This window comes from Heterodontus francisci, chromosome 22 (assembly GCF_036365525.1).
Source record: "Heterodontus francisci isolate sHetFra1 chromosome 22, sHetFra1.hap1, whole genome shotgun sequence".
Lineage (NCBI taxonomy): Eukaryota > Metazoa > Chordata > Chondrichthyes > Heterodontiformes > Heterodontidae > Heterodontus > Heterodontus francisci.
In genome coordinates, this window is record NC_090392.1 from 50,097,319 (window position 1) to 50,120,072 (window position 22,754).

General features: G+C 43.5%; 1 protein-coding gene across 4 annotated transcripts in view; it reads right to left on the reverse strand.

Annotated features, from left to right (window-relative positions):
• stt3a (STT3 oligosaccharyltransferase complex catalytic subunit A) overlaps positions 1 to 22,754 on the reverse strand; it is a 75,201-nt gene that overhangs the window by 14,368 nt on the left and 38,079 nt on the right. For all 4 annotated transcript variants that reach the window (XM_068053818.1, XM_068053819.1, XM_068053821.1 and 1 more), the window contains 8 exons: positions 17,428 to 17,592; positions 16,583 to 16,763; positions 14,856 to 15,011; positions 12,709 to 12,800; positions 9,701 to 9,856; positions 6,601 to 6,789; positions 4,743 to 4,859; positions 853 to 955 (listed from right to left, as the gene is read on the reverse strand). In XM_068053818.1, the coding sequence (XP_067909919.1) occupies positions 853 to 955; positions 4,743 to 4,859; positions 6,601 to 6,789; positions 9,701 to 9,856; positions 12,709 to 12,800; positions 14,856 to 15,011; positions 16,583 to 16,763; positions 17,428 to 17,592 (1,159 nt within the window). The remainder of the gene's footprint in view (positions 1 to 852; positions 956 to 4,742; positions 4,860 to 6,600; positions 6,790 to 9,700; positions 9,857 to 12,708; positions 12,801 to 14,855; positions 15,012 to 16,582; positions 16,764 to 17,427; positions 17,593 to 22,754) is intronic.

Below are 22,754 nucleotides of genomic sequence, written 5' to 3' on the forward strand. Positions count from 1 at the left end.
TGATGGGCTGAATGGCCCCCTTTCTGCTCTTTTAGTAACAATTTGTCAAATGGAGTTTCCACGTAATGATGCACTTCTAAACCAAGGTTTTTAATTTCAATTAAAGGGTGATTTCTTTTAAATTCATGCAGTAAAGTCAACCTTCTGAAACAAGAATGCGATAATGCACTTGAATAGCACAAGAGATTAATTTATTGCCCTGTGAAGTACTGAGCCTTAGAGGAGCATACAACTGCCTACAAAATAGTGACTACACTTTAAAAGTAACAAGGTAGCTTTAAAGTACTTTAAGATATCCCAAAATAAGATACTTGAAAGGTACCAATGAAAGGTACTTTATAAATCCAAATTCCTTCCTCCTTTATAGTATGGGATGCTCTCAGGTTCCTTCCCCAGACTGTGCCGAGTCAGCTGATTTCAGCCAGGTCAATGGGTGGGCATTACAATTGGCCACATTGTCCCTGAAGAGGGGATAAAGCTAGCCAGGGTTCCTACTCCTGATCTTGATGCAGCTGATCTTCCTGAAATATGGACATCAAGTAAGGACAGGACAATATCCCTACATGGTCAAAGTCTGCCAGCACTCACTACCTGGCTTAATACAGAATGGTCATTGGGAGAAGGTACTGGGGGGATAAGGAGCGCAAGAAAATTACAGCAAAATACCTGCAGGTCAGAGCAAGCATGGTAACCGTGAAGAAACATCAACTGTAATTTTGAAGAGAAACCTCCACTAGCAAGCTTTCATTTTCAGACTCACAGTGCAGACTTGTGGCTCAGTTGAAGCTTTACACTTTCCCCTTTCTGCTCCAGCTGAAGGAAATGCAACATAGAAACACAAAGGCACTTTACCGTCAGAGGAATATCCTGTGAGACCTCCAAAAATGACTAATACGTAGCTGACGTCCAACTCTCTCATGATCTCGTAAGCCTTTTCCTCTGGAGAAGCCATTGCCTAGTTGTGTGCAAACATATCCAGTGTTAATGACATTTGGATGCAATATCTATAAGTTTCCTCTCATTCTGCCTACAGTTGTCTGGTCAGAATTCTATTCCACACCTCTACAGCTCTGTGTGAATAAGTACATCTTTTAACATAAGAAAGAGGAGCAGGAGTAGGCCATCTGGCCCCTTGAGCCTCCTCCACCATTCAATCAGATCATGGCAGATCTTCTACGTCAATGGCATTTTCCCACACTATCCCCATATCTTGTCTTCTATGTTATGATATTGGGATATCAGGTAAATGCGGTTCATTGTAGTTTTCATTAAATTCAAGTCACCAGATCTTGCATTAGAAGAATTTATATGGTTGCTCAGCACTGGTCTGGATTGTCACACAACTTCCAGTTAAATAGCACCTTTAACACTGGGGAGAATGGACACTTTAGTAAGAGTGGGAAGAGGTGAGTGAAGGGGAGATGCTTTATGGAAGCTTTTGATAATGCAGAAGAAATAGCACAATAGATGGTTTAAGAATGCAAAGACTGGGGAGGATATTGTGGGGAGGGATGGAGCAAGGCAAAGAGGTATAAGGAGAGTGTTCTTCAGGGCGAGACCAAGAAAGCTCTGTCACTGTAAGGAATGCCCAGAAGGGAAGATACGCAGAAGCCCAAAGATAGATGACTGAATGGCATGAGTGCAGAAATAGGGCTTCCGGTGATTGTGAGACGGGGGTGGGATGGGATGAGGCGGTGCAGTGGTTAGTAAATAAGGTCAGTGGTACTGCAGTCACTGGGCTGAGACGGAGCCAGTGGGAGTTAGTGAGGATAGAGGATGTTAGGCAAGCTACTTAAATAGGATATAAATGGCAGCGTTTGAAACATTGAGCTCCGATGCCAATGAGAAGAGTTGAAGGTGTTCAATGTCAGGATGTGGTTGCGTCAATGGAATAGGGTGAGATAGGGACAGAAACATTGAGGGGGAAACCTTGGAGTTTACATACCTGTCATCTGTTTGCCAAGATGACTGATGTCACTGAACCACATAAGTTTGCTAACCTGGTCAGAAATTCGCAGAACTAAGACATTAGATATATGAATTTCAAATTGTTCAGTTCATCATCAGTACTGGTTAATTTTTCAAATCAAAATGGTTTGCAGGATCAATTGAAAGAATGGCTACTCAGTAAAATATTTTGCATCTTCTGGTTTTTCAGGCACAGCAGGGCCAGAGTTTATTGTACAATACAAACCAATGTTAGATAGTACAGGATAATGGCACAGGACCTGATGCAGACCCTTGCATTTACTAATGAATGTTGTACGTAAGGGCTTGCTGTAGAGTTATGAGACTTACGTAGGTGTGAGAAACTCCAATGTAAAAATGTAAGACTTGTACTTATATAGTGCCTTTCATGACCTCAGGACTCCCCAAAGTACTTTATTGCCAATGAAGTGTAGTCACTGTTGTAATGTAGGAAACATGGCAGCCACAATGCGCACAGAAATCTGCCACAAATAGCAATTAAATAAATGACTAGATTGTCTGTTTTACATGTTGGTTGAGGGATAAATGTTGATAAGGACATCAAGGAGAACTCCCTTGCTCTTCTTCGAATAATGCCATGGGCTTTTTTACGTCTACCTGAGGGGGCAGATGGGGCCGCAGTTCAATGTTTCAATTGAAAGACAGCACCTCTGACAGTGCAGCCTCAGTACTTAACTGGAGTGCCAGCCTAGATTATGTGCTCAAGTGTCAAATGGAACTCGAGCCCATGGCCTGCTGACTCAAAGGGAGAGTGCTACTTCACAAACCATGGCTGGCATCTTGGGCCCAGGGTAATGGATTGGCTTAAGTAAAAAAAAGAGAAAATGCTGAAAATACTCAGGCCAAGCAGCATCTGTGGAGAGAGAAACAAAGTTAACGCTACAGGTCAAAGAACTTTCATTAGAACTGAAAAAAAAAGATGTAACAGGTTTTAAGCAAGTACAGAGGCAGAGAAGGTAAGGAGGGGAAGGTCAGTGGTAGGTTGGAAGGCAAAAGATATTAAGTGACAAAAGGGATGATGGTGCAAGGCAAAAGGGGATGGCAACGGTACAAGAAACAAAAAGCCCGAGAGGAGGTGTAAACGGCAAAAGCAAAATCATTAACATCTGCTGCCTGAGAAGAAAATGAAAGTAGTGGTTATGATCTGAAATAGTTTAACTCAATATCGAGTTCGCAAGCCTGTAAAGTGCTGAGTCAAAAGATCGTTCTTCTAGCTTCCATTGAGCTTCACTGAAACAGTGGAGGCTGCCAAGGACAGAGGTGTCAGATTGAGAGTCGGGTGGGAAATTAAAAATGACAACCAGAAGCTTGGGATCACGCTTGCAGACAGAACAGAGATGCTCTGCAAAGAGTTTATCCAATCTGTGTTTGGCCTCCCCAATGAAAAAAAAGACTTGCATTTATATAGCACTTTTCACGACCACTGGATGTCTCAACACACTTTTACAGCCAATGAAGTACTTTTGAAGTGTAGTCATTATTGTAATGTAGGAAACACAGCAGCCAATTAGTGCAGAGCAAACTCTCACAAACAGCAATGTGATAATGACCAGATTATGTTTTTTGTGATGTTGACTGATGGATAAATATTGGCCAGGACATTGCCCTGCTCTTTTTTTGAAATAGTGCCATGGGATCTTTTACATCCACCTGAACAGATAGATGGGGTGTCGGCTTAATGTCTCATCCGAAAGACAACACCTCTGACAATGCAGCACTCCCACCGTAGCTTTTTGTGCTCAAGCACTGGAGTAGAACTTGTACCCGGAACCTCGTGACTCAAGAGGCGAGAGTGCTCCCAACTGAGCCGTGGCTGTCACTAAATGTAGTGGAGACTGCATCACGAGCAGCGAATACAGTATCTACATTGACTGAAGTACTGGTAAATCTCTTACACCTGGAAGGAGGCCCAGGACAGTGGGAAGGCAAAGGGCAAGTATTGCATCTCCTGTGCTTGTACAGGAAGCTGCTGTGGGAAGGAGAGAGGTGTTGGGGTGATTGAGAAGTGAACCAGGGTGTTGTGGCTGGAATGATTTCTTCAGAATGCTGGGAGGGGAGAGGAAGTTGATGGGTTGTTGGTAGCATCACACTAGATGTGGCGGAAATGGCAAAGAATGATCTATTGAATGTACAGGCTGGTGGGGTGGAAACTGAGGGCACAGGGAGCCCTATTCTTGTCTGGGAGGAAGTGGAAGGAGTGAGAGCTTAAGTGTGGGAAATGGGATGGGAATTCTCGGTTGAGGAAAAAGGAAGACATATCGAATGCACTGGATAAAATGGAACAAAAGGATTAAATATCCAACGCTCCGAGCTGGTTTGTCAGAACAGATGCAACCAAGATGGAGAAACTGGGAGAATTTGAGTCCTTACAAGGAGGCTTGGCTTGTTCTGCAGAAAACATGGATTTGTGCAGAAAATTGAAATGCTGAAGGCTATGCTTTCGGCCATTAGGGGGCAAACTAATGATGTGAAAAACTGGAAGGGACAATGAATGAGTTTGAAGCTATTTTAGATTTCTAGCAGATGCAGTGTTTATTTTCATCTCTAGAGGGAAACCTAATGCTACATTTCTCACCAAGGACAAAAAAAAAGAGAAAAATGCGACACGAATACCAGACAAATTAAAGTGAAAGTCTGTAAATTTCATTTAATCTGAAAGCTGGCCCCCCACAATATTTGGCCCATGACCCTCTTCTGTGGGTGTATGTTGAGGTTTCTGCTGAAATGAAATTACATTTTCTAAAGATACGCACCTGCCCGACTCTGGAGATGTGAGTGTTATTCCAGGTGTTATTGTCTACTAGGATGGTTCGATTGGCCATTGCTGTGATTTGATAACCATAATCCCACCATGACATCACTTTGGCATCCTGAAAATAGAGTCAATTTAAGACATGCCGGCACTGAAGAGAAATTGACTATTCCATTAATTCACATCACCAGTTTACTTGAAGCAGCACAGGGTATCTCTACAGCACCACAGTAGCAACTCGAAATTACAATGGTGAACAGGAAAATACCTGGTCCATTCAGCCTGCTTCACACAACTGCAATATCTTGTGCATCTCAATTGGGCGGCACAGTGGCGCAGTGGTTAGCACCGCAGCCTCACAGCTCCAGCGACCCGGGTTCAATTCTGGGTCCTGCCTGTGTGGAGTTTGCAAGTTCTCCCTGTGTCTGAGTGGGTTTTCTCCGGGTGCTCCGGTTTCCTCCCACAAGCCAAAAGACTTGCAGGTTGGTAGGTAAATTGGCTAATATAAATTGCCCCTAGTGTAGGTAGGTGGTAGGGAAATATAGGGACAGGTGGGGATGTGGTAGGAATTTAGTAGGGATTAGTGTAGGATTAGTATAAATGGGTGGTTGATGGTCGGCACAGACTCGGTGGGCCGAAGGGCCTGTTTCAGTGCTGTATCTCTAAACTAAACTAAACTAAACAAATAGACACTCCACAACCCAAGTGGAGAAAAATAACCTCCTGGGAAAGGCCAAAAAATGATAAAAATCCAAACCAATTAGAGGGGAAAACCTGAAACATTCTGACCAGAATTTTAAAAAGCTCCTTTTCAAAGATCATTTGTCTTTGGTGATACATGTAACACTAACAAGGCAGTATATGCAGCCCACCTCCATTTGCCTTGATGGCATTAAGTACCAACCACATAGTGTGGTTGGGAGTCACTTGTAGGCCAGGTCGGGTAGTGGCGACAGGTTCCCTTTCCTGAAGGACATCAATTTTTAAACAATCTGGCAGCTTTCATGATGTCAACTCATTAATTTCCAAATTTATTGAATTCAGTTTCACAACTTGCCTATGGATAGGCATTTGAACTGATGATGTCTGGGTTACTAATCCAGCACTGGGTTACTGCACCCTTGTGGCGCTATTTTCTAATTACAAAAGTAACCAGTGAAGGAGTATTTCAAATCACTGAAGGGTACAGAAATCAGTTTTATTACAGGAAGTGGGTAAGTTAGAATAAATGTTTGCACAGAAGGTGCTTAAAACATGGAATGGTTTAGCACAAATATCCTGCATTAAACTCTATCATTCAAAGAACTCAAGAAAGCAGATACAAGCTAGATAAGGTATTAATTATCTTGTAACACAGAGACAGAACTGCTCTTCGCTCCTACACTACCAGCATATAAGTTACATTTTACTCAAAGTACATTCTGCTAAACTGGTGCAGGTCCAAAGGCAGCACATATCTGAAAGTTGAAAAGCTGTCACAATTCAGCAAGCTTCTGAAATAAAAACAGGAAATGCAGGTCTGGCAAGCTTCTGCTTGTTCTGGAAGCATCACCATCCCCTCCCCACCCCCACAACATTTAGCACACAAAGACTTCAGATTTGCATAATTAAGTGGATGCAACACAAAGATTTACCTGTCACACAGCTAAAACTTAATATTGTTTTCTTTCATTTCCTATTCTGGGGTTTCCCCTGCTTCACACAGGGAGCCTGTAGAGACTCGCTTTCTGGCTTTTGCAATCCTGTTCGAATCCAGCCATTAAGTGTGTCAGCATGATGGCTTTCCCATTCTCTCTTCTGTTTTTATGGTTGCGGAACTCACCATTACAAGTGGCTTTATATAAATTCAGTGCCCATACCTCTGGGGTGTTGTGCCTGAGCCAGTAGTAAGCCTCCCTGAAGTCATCAAAGATAATCCTGCTTCCATCCCCTCCACGGGCGGACAGCACGATGGAGGGAGATGAGTACGCCTCGCTGGTCACCCAGGTGGAGTGAAAGGTGTAGGTAATTAGGAAGAAGGTCATCACAAGCACCATTCCACTGGCTACCTAAATCAGAGCAGATCAGAGAAAAACTTGAATACTTCCATGGTGCCCTGGAAGAGACAACAGAAGCTTCTTAAAACAAAAGCAAAATACTATGGATGCTGGAAACCTGAAGTAAAAACACAAAATGCTGGAAATACTCAGTAGTTCTGTCAGCATCTATGAAGAGAGAAACAGTGTTAATATTTCTGGTCAATGACCTTTCACCAGAATTGGGAAAAGTTAGAAATGTTTTGAGCAAGTGAAAGGGGGTGGGGGGGGGGGGGGGGGGGAGAGTGAGAAAAGAACAAGAGGGAAGGTCTGTGACAGAGCAGAAAAGATTAAATGACAAAAGAGTTCATGGTGCAAAGCCAATGGGTAATGGCAAAAGTTAAAAAAAAAGTCGTGTCTAGAAGAGGTGTGAATGGCAGGATCGTGTGTAGATGCCGTCTGAAAGCAAAAATGGAAAAGAAGAAAACAAAACAAAACCAAACCAAAACAGAACAGAAATTTCTCAATCACTGCTGGATGGCGGCTTCCCTCCATCCAGGACTCAATTTTCTCCCTCCTCTCCTAGAAGCTATAATCCATGAAATATGGCCTGATAGGTGCCGGCAGCCCAGGTTTACTGCCATCAATGGTCATTCCTCACACGCAGGCATAAATATTCATTGTTGGCAGGTTACTTGATCACAGAAGACATCTCAGCCAAACTGTATCCTCAGCCAATACCCTTGCGTACTTTCCAGCAGTTAGAGCAGAAATCCTGGTTGATTTTTCCCTCTCTAACCCAGGAATGCTGTTGCTAATTGTAGTGGCCTTACTGCCACACTGGTCTGACATTGTACCTGACAACGTTCCAAACCCATTAAAGGAGAAGTTGTTATGATGTGTAACAGGTGTCAGCAATGCTGCACAGTAACTGAACAGCAGGAAGAGCACAAAGAAAAGTTGTTTTTTCACCCTGCCTGCAGCTAACTGGAAATGATCACTGCAAAAAACTCTGCAATTATGTTACACATTACCACGTGGTCAATGTGCCCTTGAAACACTGCATACAATGAATCACTTTGGGAATGCAATGGTGGTTAACAGCAATGAGATGAACATCACAAACTATTTTATTGGTGGTGCTGATTAACAGAACACCCAACTCCTCCTAACATCCATCTAAACAAGCAGACACAACCTGGGTATGGAGGGCAGTACTTATAGTAAAACAGCAACCTCAGCACTACACTTCAGTGTGATTAAATACTGTTGTGGGGCTCAAACCAACAACCCACTGACTCAGATACAAGACTGCCACTAACAAAACCAAGATGGCACACACACAATTACACTAAATGGGTTACCTCCATTTCTGTTTTTAGTTCTCTGGCATGGATGGCAGCATCAAGGCCACATTTAATACCCATTCCTAGTTGCCCTGGAGGTGATGGTGAGCCTCCTCCGTGAACTGCTGCTGATTTTGTAGTGAGTGTGCGCCCACAATGCTGTGAGGTATGGAATTCCAGGATAATGACCCAACGATAATGAAGGATTGGCAATCTACTTCCAAGTCAGGATGGTGTGCAACTTGGAGGGGAACTCAGAAGTGACAGTGTTGCCACAACATTGCTGTTCATTATCTAGAAGTCACACGGGAAGCAGAGGCTGTTGAAGTTACTTTGAAGAGCTGTTGTAGTGCTTCCTGTAGAATGTACATGCTGCAGCCACAGTGTGCCAGTGACGGTGGATAATAGCAGGGATCTGATTAAGCTAACTGCTTTGTCCTGGATGATGTTAAATTGAGTGTTGCGAAGACTCTCTGGGATACACTCAATCTGCCACGCAAATTTTAATTGCTGTGTTCGGTACCTTGTTACATTAAAAGCAACTCAATTTCTTTGCTGCACACACTAACATCTGAGTCAAGCTGGCACTATGTGCAGGGTAGTGGGTGTGAAACTGGCACATCACCAATCTAAAAATAATGTACCCAAACTTGCAGTTTTGCTTTTCAGGTTGCTGTTGCTTTACTCCCTGAATACTAATCCCTCTGGCAGGGGCAGACGGTTTGGGCTGCTGGTATCTCTGATGCTGCCATAAATTGTGCTTTTCTGAAACTCTATTAATCCACCGACCCCTGTTCATTTATTTATGATATAGTGTCTCCATTCCCCTCTGCAAGGTCTGGCTGATGTAAGAGTATAGGCATAGACAGCACTCCAGTGCCACCCCCAAACTGCTAGCCTTCATGGAGCAGAGTTTTGGCAGGCAATCTCACTGGGGAGGTCATTGCCAACACGTCTGATATCCACAGCAATCAAGCAAGAGTTGGAACTCTGAGATTTTCTGTCTTATAGCCTGGGGGACGTAGAGGTGAACTGCAAATACCCTCACTACCACCCCACCCGAGATCAGCTAACACAATACACAAACAGGATCGGAACTTGGTACTCTTCTGATCAGTATGGCCCGGTGCAATTTAGCAACTGAGTGATCAGGACCCCACAGTCGAGTTATATTAGCTGCGATTGGTATCTCACTTAAGTGCCCATTTTTTATGTGAGTTTACACAGTGTTTACCACAGAGCATCATGGCTCACTCCATCCTCTCCCATGGCTCAATCTACTGCAGCCTGCAGCGACCCTCACCCAAAATCCACTTTCCAGTAGGTATCATTAGATGGTGATCAAAAGCAACAGCGTAGGCGGACTTGCCCTGTCCTAGTCCAGGGACATCAATGCCAGTTGCAGTGCCCCATCTGCTGCCTCAGTCGAGATCAGGTAGCTCTGTACAGCCTAGGAACTACATGGCTTAGTACTACACCAGGTGATGTCTTCATCCACTAGTCTATCAAAGCAGATGGTCAGCATAACATTAGCACAACACAATTAATACAGCATTGGATTGGGTCCAGAAGTTGACGAGCCTGAAGGAGGATCATACCTCATTCTTGATTGGATAAGTGGAATCCTGCTGCTTTTTTAACTTCTTATCTGGACGGCTGATATCCAAATTCTTTATGTAAGTTGACAGCACCTGAGACACACCAATTCCCGAGAGTATACACATCACTGGGGCCAGGACCAGCATAAGCCGAACCTGTGGAGATAAGAGAAACATGTAAATCAAAAAACAAATAATGAAGATAAAAGTCAACACTGGCTGATACATACCTCTAGAAAACTTCTTGGGTCTGAATCCAGGTTAAGATGAGGATGCAGTTTATCCTGTGGATTGTACCTGCAGCAGCCTCAGTGTGCCAGTGGGGGAAGGGGTGGATAGTGGCTGGGGCACTGATCAAGCAAACTGAGCAGCAAGAGGAAGGAACATTTGGTGGGAAGAAAGAAAGCAGTTTTTGTTCAATGTACTCTCTCATTTTACAGAACTAAAATTCTGATGGCTCTGATTTATTAATGTTTCTGTATTAAGCATGGAGAATAAGAAGTCTGGGCTCCCTCCCTGTTGCCCTGCTCCACTGAAGTTACTGGCAAAATATTTCAAAGTAGCTCCACTGGGTGAGTGCTGCTGCATTCTAGGATGTTGCACTATTTGCTAGGGATGCAGATTTCACAGCTCCTGCTTTTTTTTAAAGAAAGATCCATATAGGATCCACATGGACAAAATGTAGATCTAATTAGAGTGATCCAGCAGCGAGAGACCTAGCTCGATGGTACCCCAAGCTGGGAAGAAAACCAACTGTTTTATATGAAAATCAAACAAAATTCTGGTGAAGCAATGATTTTACACTGGACAATAAGTGTGATAGGGGTTGGGCAACATTGACCTAAACCTTCCTGCACTGTGAAATGTTCTATGTGAATGTATTTGTGACACCTAAATCCAGCTCTGCATAACTGCACTCTAACGAAGCACTCTGCAATCTCAAACAATACATAGAGACAGATGAAATTTGGAACAGAAATGCAGTTCAGAGAATAAGCAGACATTACACCCAAATATGGGCGCACTGATCCTCACTAAAACACTAGGCGTGGCAGTACAAATCCCAGTGCAGTGTGGCAAGTTCAAAGCACAGGCTTGAAGGACTGGCTGTATTCAGATGTCTTCTTCTTCTTCTTTGGCCTCCTCGTCTCGAGAGACAATGGGTAAGCGCCTGGAGGTGGTCAGTGGTTTGTGAAGCAACGCCTGGAGTGGCTATAAAGGCCAATTCTAGAGTGACAGACTCTTCCACAGGTGCTGCAGATAAAGTTGGTTGTCGGGGCTGTTACACAGTTGGCTCTCCCCTTGCGCTTCTGTCTTTTTCCTGCCAACTGCTAAGTCTCTTCGACTCGCCACACTTCAGCCCTGCCTTTATGGCTGCCCGCCAGCTCTGGCAATCACTGGCAATTGACTCCCACGACTTGTGATCAACGTCACAGAACTTCATGTCACGTTTGCAGACGTCTTTAAAGCGGAGACATGGACGGCCAGTGGGTCTGATACCAGTGACGAGCTCGCTGTACAATGTGTCCTTGGGGATCCTGCCATCTTCCATGCGGCTCACATGGCCAAACCATCTCAAGCGCCGCTGGCTCAGTAGGGGGTATATGCTGGGGATGTTGGCCGCCTCGAGGACTTCTGTGTTGGAGATGGAATGAATTGAGACGTCGCTCTTGGCTCACGTACGTTGTCCAGGCCTCGCTGCCGTAGAGCAAGGTACTGAGAACACAGGCTTGATACATTCAGACTTTTGTGTTCCGTGTCAGTGCGTCATTTTCCCACACTCTCTTGGCCAGTCTGGACATAACAGTGGAAGCCTTTCCCATGCGCTTGCTGATTTCTGCATCGAGAGATAGGTGATAGTTGAGCCTAGGTAGGTGAACTCTTGAACCACTTCCAGAGCGTGGTCGCCGATATTGATGGATGGAGCATTTCTGACGTCCTGTCCCATGATGTTCGTTTTCTTGAGGCCGATGGTTAGGACAAATTTGTTGCAGGCAGCCGCAATCCTGTCGATGAGTCTCTGCAGACACTCTTCAGCGTGAGATGTTAATGCAGCATAGTCAGCAAAGAGGAGTTCCCTGATGAGGACTTTCCATACTTTGGTCTTTGTTCTTCGATGGGCAAGGTTGAACAACCTGCCACCTGATCTTGTGTGGAGGAAAATTCCTTCTTCTGAAGACTTGAACGCATGTGAGAGCAGCAGAGAGAAGATGATCCCAAACAGCGTAGGTGCGAGAGCACAGCCCTGTTTCACGCCACTCAGGATAGGAAAGGGGTCTGATGAGGTGCCGCTATGCTGAATTGTGCCTTTCATATTATCATGGAATGAGGTGATGATACTTAGTATTCAGATGTACTGTTGAATTAATCACTGCAAGGAATGGGTGGGAAAAACAGATGGAAGGAACAGGGGTGAAGAATAACAGAACACACAGAGAAGCTCTTAACCTGGAATCTGCAGTACGGTTTTGTTTGGTGGTCTCCCCCTTCCCTTTAGCAAAATAAATTACTCTGTATGAAACACATCGCAGGTTTGAGGCCAAAAAAAATCAAGTGTTTACAATACTCAGAACACATCAGGGATTTACCACCTCATTAGAGTTAAGTAAATAGAAACAAGTGGGAAAACAAGGACCTCAGAGAATACTCTAAGGCTGGGCTTATTCGGCATGTTGATCAATACACTAAAGGAGGAAATGCTCTTAAATCACAACTGGTACATCTGAATATTGTGCAGTACACCATGTGGGATACTATTAATCGATCACCTCAGGCTGCTTCCCTAAGTGGGTAGTTCTGTAATTACCAGCACTTCACTTGTAGTAAAGCCTCACAGTATGCTCCCAACATACCAGCCTTGCTTTTTTTTTTGTAAAGAGCTTAATTAAGACAGCTGTGTTGAGCTGGATTCAGGTCTCAGTTCGTAGTGCAAACATTTCACACATTCACCAATATTTCCAACAAAATCCCACTGACAACACTGTGCACAGGGCGTAAAAGATTCTTACCATCACAGCCGAGAAGTACATGCTGGTGACACCGTACATGATGATGAAAATCCTGGCATCCGACAGGTTGTTGAAGCAATAGTACAATCCAACTGCAGGAGGAAAGTAGAAAAAAAAAGTTGCAAATTAAGCATCCAATATTTGCAAACTGTTGCCAAGTCCCAGTTTCAATACTTACACAGAAAAAAAGAAACAGAAATAAGTTAATTTATGTATCATCTTTCGTGACCTTAATCCAGATAGATGCCTGGACTAATGGCATAGCATGCAGTTTAAGAATTTGAACAAAGTTCAAAAAAATTCTGGAAATAAAAAGCATCCCACTGCCAGGATGCTGTCTGATTGTCTTATAAACCAACTGGCTCACAAATGTCTTTTGAGGAAGGAAACCTGCTGACCTTGCCCAATTTGGCTTGTCTGCGACTCCAGTCCCACAGAAACATTAGGGTCACTGACTGAAATGTTAACTCTGCTTCTCTCTCCACAGATGATGCCAGACCTGCTGAGTACTTCCAGCATTTCTTGTTTTTATCCCATAGAAACATGGTTGACTCTGAACTACCTGAAATGGCCAAGCGAGCCACTCAGTTGTATCACACCCTACCAAGGAAGTGAAGAAGCGAGCGGTTTGGTAATTGAAGTACCCAGGGATGTTTAGGTGGCGAAGTACACAGCAATTTTCCTAGTAAATAACACTTTAGTCTTTTAAATATAGGAACAACAGTTGGCCATTTAGTCCCTCAAGCCTGTTTCATCATTTAAAGAGTTGAAGGTTATGGAATTGAAGGCCAATTATTGACCCGGTTAATAAATTGGTTGAGTGGCAGGAGATAGACAGTAGGGATAATAACTGGCAGGACATGACGAGTGGCAGTTGGGGCCTCAACTATTCACTGCATTCCTCAACGACTTAGATGATGGGATAGAAAGCCACATATCCAAATTTGCCGATGACAAAGATAGGTAGCATTGTAAGCAGTGTAAATGGAAGGATAAAATTATAAAAGGATATTGATAGACTAGGTGAAGGGCAGAATTGTGGCTAATGGATTTCAATGCAGGCAAATGTGAGGTCATCCACTCAGGACCTAAAAAGGATAAAACATGGCACTTTTTAAATAGTGAAAAGTTAGAAACAGTGGAGGTCCAAAGGGACTTGGGGGCCCAGGTATATAAACCATTAAAATGTCATGAATAGGTACAGAAAATAATCAAAAAGGCTAGTGGAATGCTAGCCTTTGTACCTAGAGAACTAGAATACAAAGAGGTAGAAGTCATGCTTTAGCTATACAAAGCCTTGGTTATACCTCATCTGGAATATTTTAAGCAGTTCTGGACACCACACCTTGAAGGCAGTACGGTGCAGATTTACCAGAATGATACGGGGATTCAAGGGTTAAATTATGAGGAAGGATTACACAACCTAGGGTTGTAGTCCCTAGAACTTAGAAGGTTAAGGGGTGATTTGGCCAAAGTTTTCAATATTTTAAGAGGAACAGATAGGGTAGATGGAGAGAAACTATTTCCGCTGGTTAGGTAGTCTAGGACTGGGGGCATAGTCTAATAATTACAGCCAAACCTTTCAGGAGTGAAATTAGGAAACACTTTTACACTCAAAAGGTGGGAGAAGATTGAAACTCTCTTTCGCAAACAGCAACTGATGCTAGCTTAATTGAAAATTTTAAATCTGAGATTGATAGATTTTTGTTATTCTAAGATATTAAGGGATATGAGGCATAGATATATGGTGTTAAGTTAATCAGCTATGATCATTATAGGAACAGGAGTAGTCAATTTAGCCGTTCAAGCCTGTTCTGCCATTCAATGAGATCATGGTTCATTTGTGATATAACTCCATAACCTTTTCTGGTCATGTCCTGCTCAACGCACTCACACATACATGCAATGATACATCATCTTTAATGTAGAAAAATGTCAGAAGACTGCAGCAGTTCAAGAAGGCCACCTTCTCGGAGCAACAGGTACTTAAATCTCAAATTTAGAAGGTCTTCAGTCAATTGGGAAACCATACAGGTCTTTTAACAGTCCACAGAAGCTTTTGGATGGGATGTCACACAAATCCACATGTCTAAGGCAGGTAGAATGAGCACGTGCACTTCTTTCCCATGCCCTGCATACATGCGTACCTGGAAACATGAAGACGAGGAGTTGCAGGTCAAAGTAATAGGACGACCAGGTGGTGGGCTGATGCTCGGAGACTGAGGCAATGATGGGAATGTTGTTCTTTGCATAAGAAGGATCTAGTAAAGAGTAGAAACGGCCAGTCCATGGGGAAATCTTGCCTGCAATGAAACCAACATACCTGGTTATATTCAGAAAAAAGTATATTAGCTGCCACAATCTGTCAATTCATTGTGAATACAATATAAAACAGCTTTGATTCTTTGCATCAGAGGTCTGAGTCAGGAGGAAAAGGTTATTGAAGCAAAAGCTATCAACCTTAAAAAACAGCAACTATGAGGGGACATGACAAGAGGTACACAAGTTAGCAACTAACATAAAGAAAGGTAAATCTAGAACGCAACTTTAAATTCAACCCATGAAAGCAGGACAAAGTGGTACAGGTTCAAATAAAACAAAAATTAGGACTGGTGTTAAGAGCGGTTACTTGTGGAATGGACTTCTGATAGTAAAGGAGATAAAAACCCTGGAATTGTGTACCTTGATTTTGGAGGGGACCTTCGGTTATTTATGGACAGACAAGCTAGGATGGTATCTATTTTGTGAACAAACAGTATTTTTTGCATCTCACAGTGAAAGAAACCAGCACGCCAATCCAGGAAAGAAAATGAGGAAAGCTAATAACCCACAGGGAAAAGGGAGAATACAAGTACTGGAAACTTATTGAGGAAACACAGAACACAGGAATAGTTACATAATCTTCATGAAATGTCTGACCATGATAGTGTGTATAACTACAACATTCCACTATGTTATAAACACAGAACAATTGGTTTTCCTGGAGGTACAGACAACCCAGGATGCTAGGAATCACATTAAGCTTTCCCACCACCCCCCTCAGATATGTACACAAGCTCACAGGAATCAGCACCCAGAAGTGATTATGCTAGAGAGGGTGCAGAAAAGATTCACAAAGCTGTTGCCTGGTTTGGAGGGCTTGAGTTATAAAGAGAGATTGGATAGGCTGGGTCTGTTTTCCCTGCAGCGAAGGAGGCTGAGAGGAGACATGATGGAGGTATATAAAATTATGAGAGGCATAGATAGGGTAGATGGCCAGAATCCGTTTCCCATGGTAGAGGTGACTAAAACTAGAAGGCATAGATTTAAGATGAGAGGGAGGAGATTTAAAGGGGATCAAAGGGGTAAATTTTCACACAAAGATTAGTGGGTATCTGTAGCAACATTTAAGAGGTATCTGGACAGGTACTTGAATGAGCAAGGCATAGAGGGATATGGAATTAATGCAGGCAGGTGGGATTAGTATAGATAGGCATTATGGTCGGCATGGACGCAGTGGGCCGAAGGGCCTGTTTCTACGCTGTACGACTCTATGACTCTAAACAATTGCTCAGGTGGAGGATCAACACCAATATGAATTGGATGTGCTGACCAGTCTGTTGCTGTGTTTAATTTCTATGCAACATGCATCAAGAGAAACATCTAATCACAATACAGGACCACTGAATAAGAAGCATTCTCACAGATTATCTTTGTTCACACATACCCCTCTTTTCTCAGGTATTGGTCAGTGCTTCTGCTGTCACTAGGACTGGAGAACAATTTGTCCACTCTTGTGGCTGGAACTGGTGGAGATTGATTGGGGGAGCTGCGAGGAGTGTAATGGAAGAGGGAAAGGAGGACATAATTAACAAAATGAGAAGTAATATTGTACCTGTAAGCATCAGCACTGCTCCTGCGGACAGAACCACCAACCCCACCAGAGAAATGACGCTCTTGAAAAGAATCTCGAACTGCTGCGGGTTCAACTTGCTACGTAGGTAGTCAACAAATGCATGGATTTGGCACAGTCCAAAAACACCCAGGGCAGCCATGTGCTCTGAAGATTGGACGGGCTGAGGGGAGGAAGAAAACCAGCAAATTCAAATGAGAAACTGCACATGGAGCATATAACAACCCATATCCAAACATTATATTATGGTTTCTTTTGACAAACTGGGTATTATTTTATGACAAGTACAATGTAAGAGAAGACAGAAATTAAATCAGTATGCAACAAATTTTGAAGTCAGTGTACCAGGAGCCAGTTCATTTCAATGTTAGTAGCTAAATGATAGAAAGCAGTGAAACAATCCTGAACAAGAAAGCCTCATCTTAGAATTAGAGCCATGTCATTTAGATACACAATCAGGAAACACTTCTTCCACACAAAGGGTACTGGAAATCTGGAACTCGCTCCTTCAGAAGGCTGTGGATGCTGGGAGTCAAATTTTTAATACTGGAGAGTGATTTTTTTTTAGCAAGGGGATCAAGAGATATGGATCTCTTGGTAAACAGTTCAGGTACATTTCAACCATTATCTAATGAAATAGTGGAACAGATTAAAAGGAGTGGAAAAGCTAACACCTGTTCCCATCTGCAGCTGAAATTGAACAAAGAAGTTTACTAGGCTCATATATGTAAAGGGGCTGTCACCACCTGTGGAATTATAAAGCAGCGTGATTCAGCATCTTCGGAAGGAGAGACAGAACACTGATGAAAGGAAATAGCTTCACAAACCTGGAATCCCACAAAGGAAATCTGCATGGAGAGGATGGTTCCAAGGCTGTACACTGTGCAGTACGCAACATAGATCCGGTGGGAAAATCGTCCAGTCAGCATAAGGATGAGTACATGAAGTGGGATCAAATTAATCAGAAACACGTAACCGCCCCATGAAGAAACCTGAAAGATATAAAATGTGCAAAGATTAAAAATACAATGTAGACAAAATTAGGCAGGCATCAACATTTTTACAACAATGTTAACTGCATGCTGATATTAATAACAAACATTGTTAAAATGGGGAGAGGTATTTTGTTTCAAAGACATTAATGTGTTTAAACAGGTCAACATCTCAAACATGGGACAAAGGGAATCTCATACAAATGCTATAATGCAACCTTTAACGTTGCATGTTGTGATTTCAACCTCAAAAAGCAATGATTTTTAATTTGTTCATGGGATCTGGGGGTTGCAGGCAAGGCCAGCATTTATTGCCCATCCCCAAGTGCCCTTGAATAGGTGCTAGCAGAGATGAGTTCTTGAACTGCTGCAGTCTGTGTGGTGTAGGTACATCCATATAGGGCTATTAGGTAGGGAGTGCCAGGATTTTGGCCTAGTAACGAAGGAAGAGCAATATAGTTCTAAGTCAGGGTAGTGTGTGACTAGGAGGGGAACTTTCAAGTGATGGTGTTCCCATGCGTCTGCTGCCTTTGTTCTACTAGGTGGTTGCGGTTGCAGGTTTGGAAGGTGCTGTTGTAACAGCCTTGGCGAGGTGCTGCACTGCACCTTGTAAATTGTACACATGCAGCCCTGGTGTGCTGGTGGTGGAGGGAGTAAATGTTATAAGGTGGTGGATGAGGTGCCAAGCAAGCGATTGTTGACTATTTGTTGTTGATGGTGCAGAGCTTCAAGTGTTGTTGGAACTGCACTCATCCAGGCAACTGCAAAGTATTCCATCACACTTATGATTTGTGCTTTGTAGATGGTGAAAATGCTTTGGGGAGTCAGGAGATGAGTTAATCAATGTAGAATTCCTAGCTTCTGATCCACTCTTGTAATCACAGTATTTATGTGGCTGGACCGGTCAAGGTTTTGATCAGTGGTGACACCAGGATGTTGATGGCAGGACATTTGGTGATGGCAATGCCATTGAATATCAAGGGGAGGTGGTTAGACTTCCTCTTACTGGAGATGGTCATTGCTTGGCACTTAATGTGGTATGAATGTTATTTGCCACTTTATGAGTTCAAGCATGATTGTTGTCCAGGTCTTGCTGCAAGCGACATGGATTGCTTCAGTACCCATGGAGTTGCAAGTGGAACTTAATATTGTGCATTCATCAGCGAATATCCCTACTTCTGACCTTATGATGGAGGGAAGGTCACCGAAGTAGCTGAAGATGGTTGTGTCTAGGACAATGCCCTGAGGAACTCCTACAGCAACATCCTGGCGCTGGGATGATTGACCTCCAACAACAGCTCAGAGTTGTTGAGCTGGAGTCTGAGATGTGTACACTGCAATGCATCAGGGTGGGGCAAGTTACCTGGACATTTTGTTCCAGGAGGCAGTCACACCCCTTAGCCTAGCGGCTTCAGATTCGGTCCATTCTCAGGGACAGGATGGTGTGACGATGAGTGAGGCAGGTATGGGGATCCAGAAGGTAGCAATTGAGAAGTCTCAGCCCTTGCACTTGTCCAACAGGTTCGAGGGTCTTGCAGCCAGTGTGGACGAGAGCAGTGACTGCAAGGAGGATGCACAAACTAACCACAGCATCGTGGTGCAGGGGGTCATTCAAGTGGGGTTGGGGGTGGGGGGAAGGAGTACAAAGGAATGCAGTAGTAGGGGCCAGTACAGTTAGGGGGGATGGATACTGTTCTCTGCAGCTGAGAGCACGAGTCCTGAAGGCTGTGTCGCCTGCCCGGTGCTGGGTTTAAGGATATCTCCTTGGGGTTGGACAGGAACCTGGAGTGGGAGGGGAAGGATCCAGTGTCATGGTCCATGTGGATACTAATAACATAGGTTGGACTAAGAAAGAGGTTCTGCTGAGGGAGTATGAGCAGCTAGGAGCTAAATTAAAAAGCAGAATCACAAAGATAATCTCTGGATTACTACCTGAGCCACGAGCAAATTGGCATAGGATAAATAAGATCAAAGAGTTGAATGCGTGGCTCAAAGATTGGTGTGGGAGAAATGGGTTTAGATTCAGGAGGCATTGGCACCAATACTGGGGAAAGAGGGAACTATGTCACTGGGACAGCCTTCATCTGAACCATGCTAAGACCGGTGGGCTTGAAGCAAGGTACTGCAATAATCGTGGGCGATTTTAACCTTCATATAGATTGGACCAGTCAAATTGGCAAAGGTAGCCTGGTGGATGAGTTCAGAGAGTGTATTGGGGCAGTTTGTTAGATACATTCTGGAACCAACCTGGGAGCAGGCTATTTCAGACCTGGTGATGTGTAATAAGACAGGATTAATTAATGACCGCATAGTAAAGGATCCTCTGGGTAAGAGTGATCATAACATGAAGAACGGTCACTGACCCGAAACGTTAACTCTGCTTCTCTTTCCACAGATGCTGCCAGACCTGCTGAGTGATTCCAGCATTTCTTGTTATTGTTTCAGATTTCCAGCATCCGCAGGATTTTGCTTTTATATTATGATGAATTCCACATTCAGTTTGAGGGCGAGAAATTTGGGTCTGAAGCTAGTCTCTTCAACTTAAATAAAGGCAGTTACAAGGGTATAAAGACAGAGTTCTATAGATTCCGGAAAATAGCAAATGTAACACCACTATTTAAAAAAGGGGGGGGGGGAAAAGGAAGACAGAGAACTACAGACCTGTTAATTTGACGTTCGTAGTAGGGAAAACGTTAGAATCTATTATAAAGGATGTGATAACTGGACACTTAGAAAATAATGGTAAAATTGGACAGGGTCAACATGGATTTATGGAAGGGAAATCATGTTTCACAAACCTGATGGAGTTTTTTGAGGATGTTACTTTAGCGTAGATAATGGAGAACCAGTGGATATGGTGTATTTGGATTTTCAGAAGGCTTTTGATAAGGTCCCACAAAGGAGGTTAGTAAACAAAATTAGAGCGCATGTGATTGAGGATAATATATTATGGATTGAGAATTGGTTAACAGACAAAGCAGCAAGCAGGAATAAATGGGTCATTCTCAGGATGGCAGGCTGTTACTAGAGGGGTACTGCAAGGATCAGTGCTAGGGCCACATCTGTTCACAATCTATATAAATGATTTGGATGTGGGGACCAAATTTGATGACACAAAACTAGGTGGGAATGTAAGTTGTGAGGAAGATACAAGGAGGCTTCAAGCAGACTTGGACAGGCTAAGTGAATGGGCAAGAATATGGCAAATGGAATAGAATAAGTATGAAGTTATTCACTTTAGTAGAGAAAATAGAAAGACAGAGAATTTCTTAAATGGTGAGAGGTTAGGGAGTGTTGGTGTCCAAAGGGATCTGGGTGTCCTTTTTCATAAGTCACTAAAAGCTAGCATGCAGGTGCAGCAAGCAATAAGGAAGGCAAATGGTATGTTGGCCTTCATCGTAAGGGGTTTTGAGTACAGTGTATTGTGGCCAAATTTGCGGATAATACAAGATAGGAAGGAAAGCAAGTTGTGAGGACAAAGTGTCTGCAAAGAGATACAGATAGGTTAAGTGATTGGGCAAAAATTTGACAGTTTATCCTGTCCCACATTAGGCTCCATCTATCATTTAGAATGGCACGGATTAATCAAGGATAGTCAGCATGGATTTAAGGGAAGATCTTGTCTGACTAACTTGACTGAATGTTTTTGAAGAAGTAACAAGAAAGATTGATGAGGGTAGCGCAGCTGATGCGGTCTACATGAATTTTAGCAAGGCTTTTGACAAGATCCCACTTGGTATACTGGTTAAAAAAAAAAAGCCCATGGGATTCAGGGAAATGCAGCAAGGTGGATGCAAAATTGGCTCAGTGGCAGGAAACAAAGGATAATTGTTGACAGGTGTTTTTGCGACTGGAATGCAGTTTCCAATGGCGCTCCGCAGGGCTCAGTACTAGGGCCGCTGTTTTTTGTGGTATATATTAACGATTTGAACATAAATATAGGGGGCATGATCAAGAGGTTTGCAGACGACACAAAAATTGGCCGTGTGGTTGATAGGAGGATAGCAGTAAGCTGCAGGAAGATATGGCTGGACTGATCAGGTGGGCAGAAAAGTGGCATGTACTTGGGGAAGTCATGTACTTGGGGAGGTCAAACAAGGCAAACGAATACATGATTAATGGGAAAATACTGAGAGGTATAGAGGAAGTAAGGGACCTTGGAGTTAATGTCACAGATCCCTGAAGATATCAGGACAGGTTGATAAGGTAGTTAAGAAGGCATATGGAATCCTTTCCTTTATTAGCCAAGACATAGAATACAAGACCAAGGAGATTATGCTGGAACTGTATAAATCATTGGTTAGACCACAACTTGAGTACTGGTCACCTCATTATAGAAAGGATGTAATTACACTAGAGAGGGTACAGAGATTATTTACGAGGATGTTTAGTTTAGTTTAGTTTAGAGATACAGCACTGAAACAGGCCCTTCGGCCCACCGGGTCTGTGCCGACCATCAACCACCCATTTATACTAATCCTACACTAATTCCATATTCCTACCTGTCCCCACATTTCCCTACCACCTACCTATACTAGGGGCAATTTATAATGGCCAATTAACCTTTCAACCAGTAAGTCTTTGGCATGTGGGAGGAAACCGGAGCACCCGGAGGAAACCCACGCAGACACAGGGAGAACTTGCAAACTCCACACAGACAGTACCCATAATTGAACCCGGGTCGCTGGAGCTGTGAGGCTGCGGTGCTAACCACTGTGCCACTGTGATGTTGCTGGGACTGGAAAAATGCAGCTATGAGGAAAGATTGGATAGGCTGGGATTGCTCTTCTTGGAACAGAGAAGGCTAAGGGGAGATTTGATTGAAATGTACAAAATTGAGAGGGGCCTGGATAGAGTGGATGTGAAGGGCCTATTTACCTTAGAGGGGTCAGTGATAAGTAGAAAGATTAGAGGCGAGGTGAGGGAAATTTCTTTCACCCAGAGGCTGGGGGTCTGGAGCTCACTGCCTGAAATGGTAGTCGAGGCAGAAACCCTCAACTCATTTAAAAGGTGTCAGGATATGCACCTCAAGTGCCGCAAACTGCAGGGCTAGGACCAAATGCTGGAAGGTGGGATTAGGCTGGGTGGATCATTTTTCAGCTGGCGCAGACGTGATGGGCCAAGTGGCCTCTTTCTGTGCTGTAAACATTCGATGATTCCAT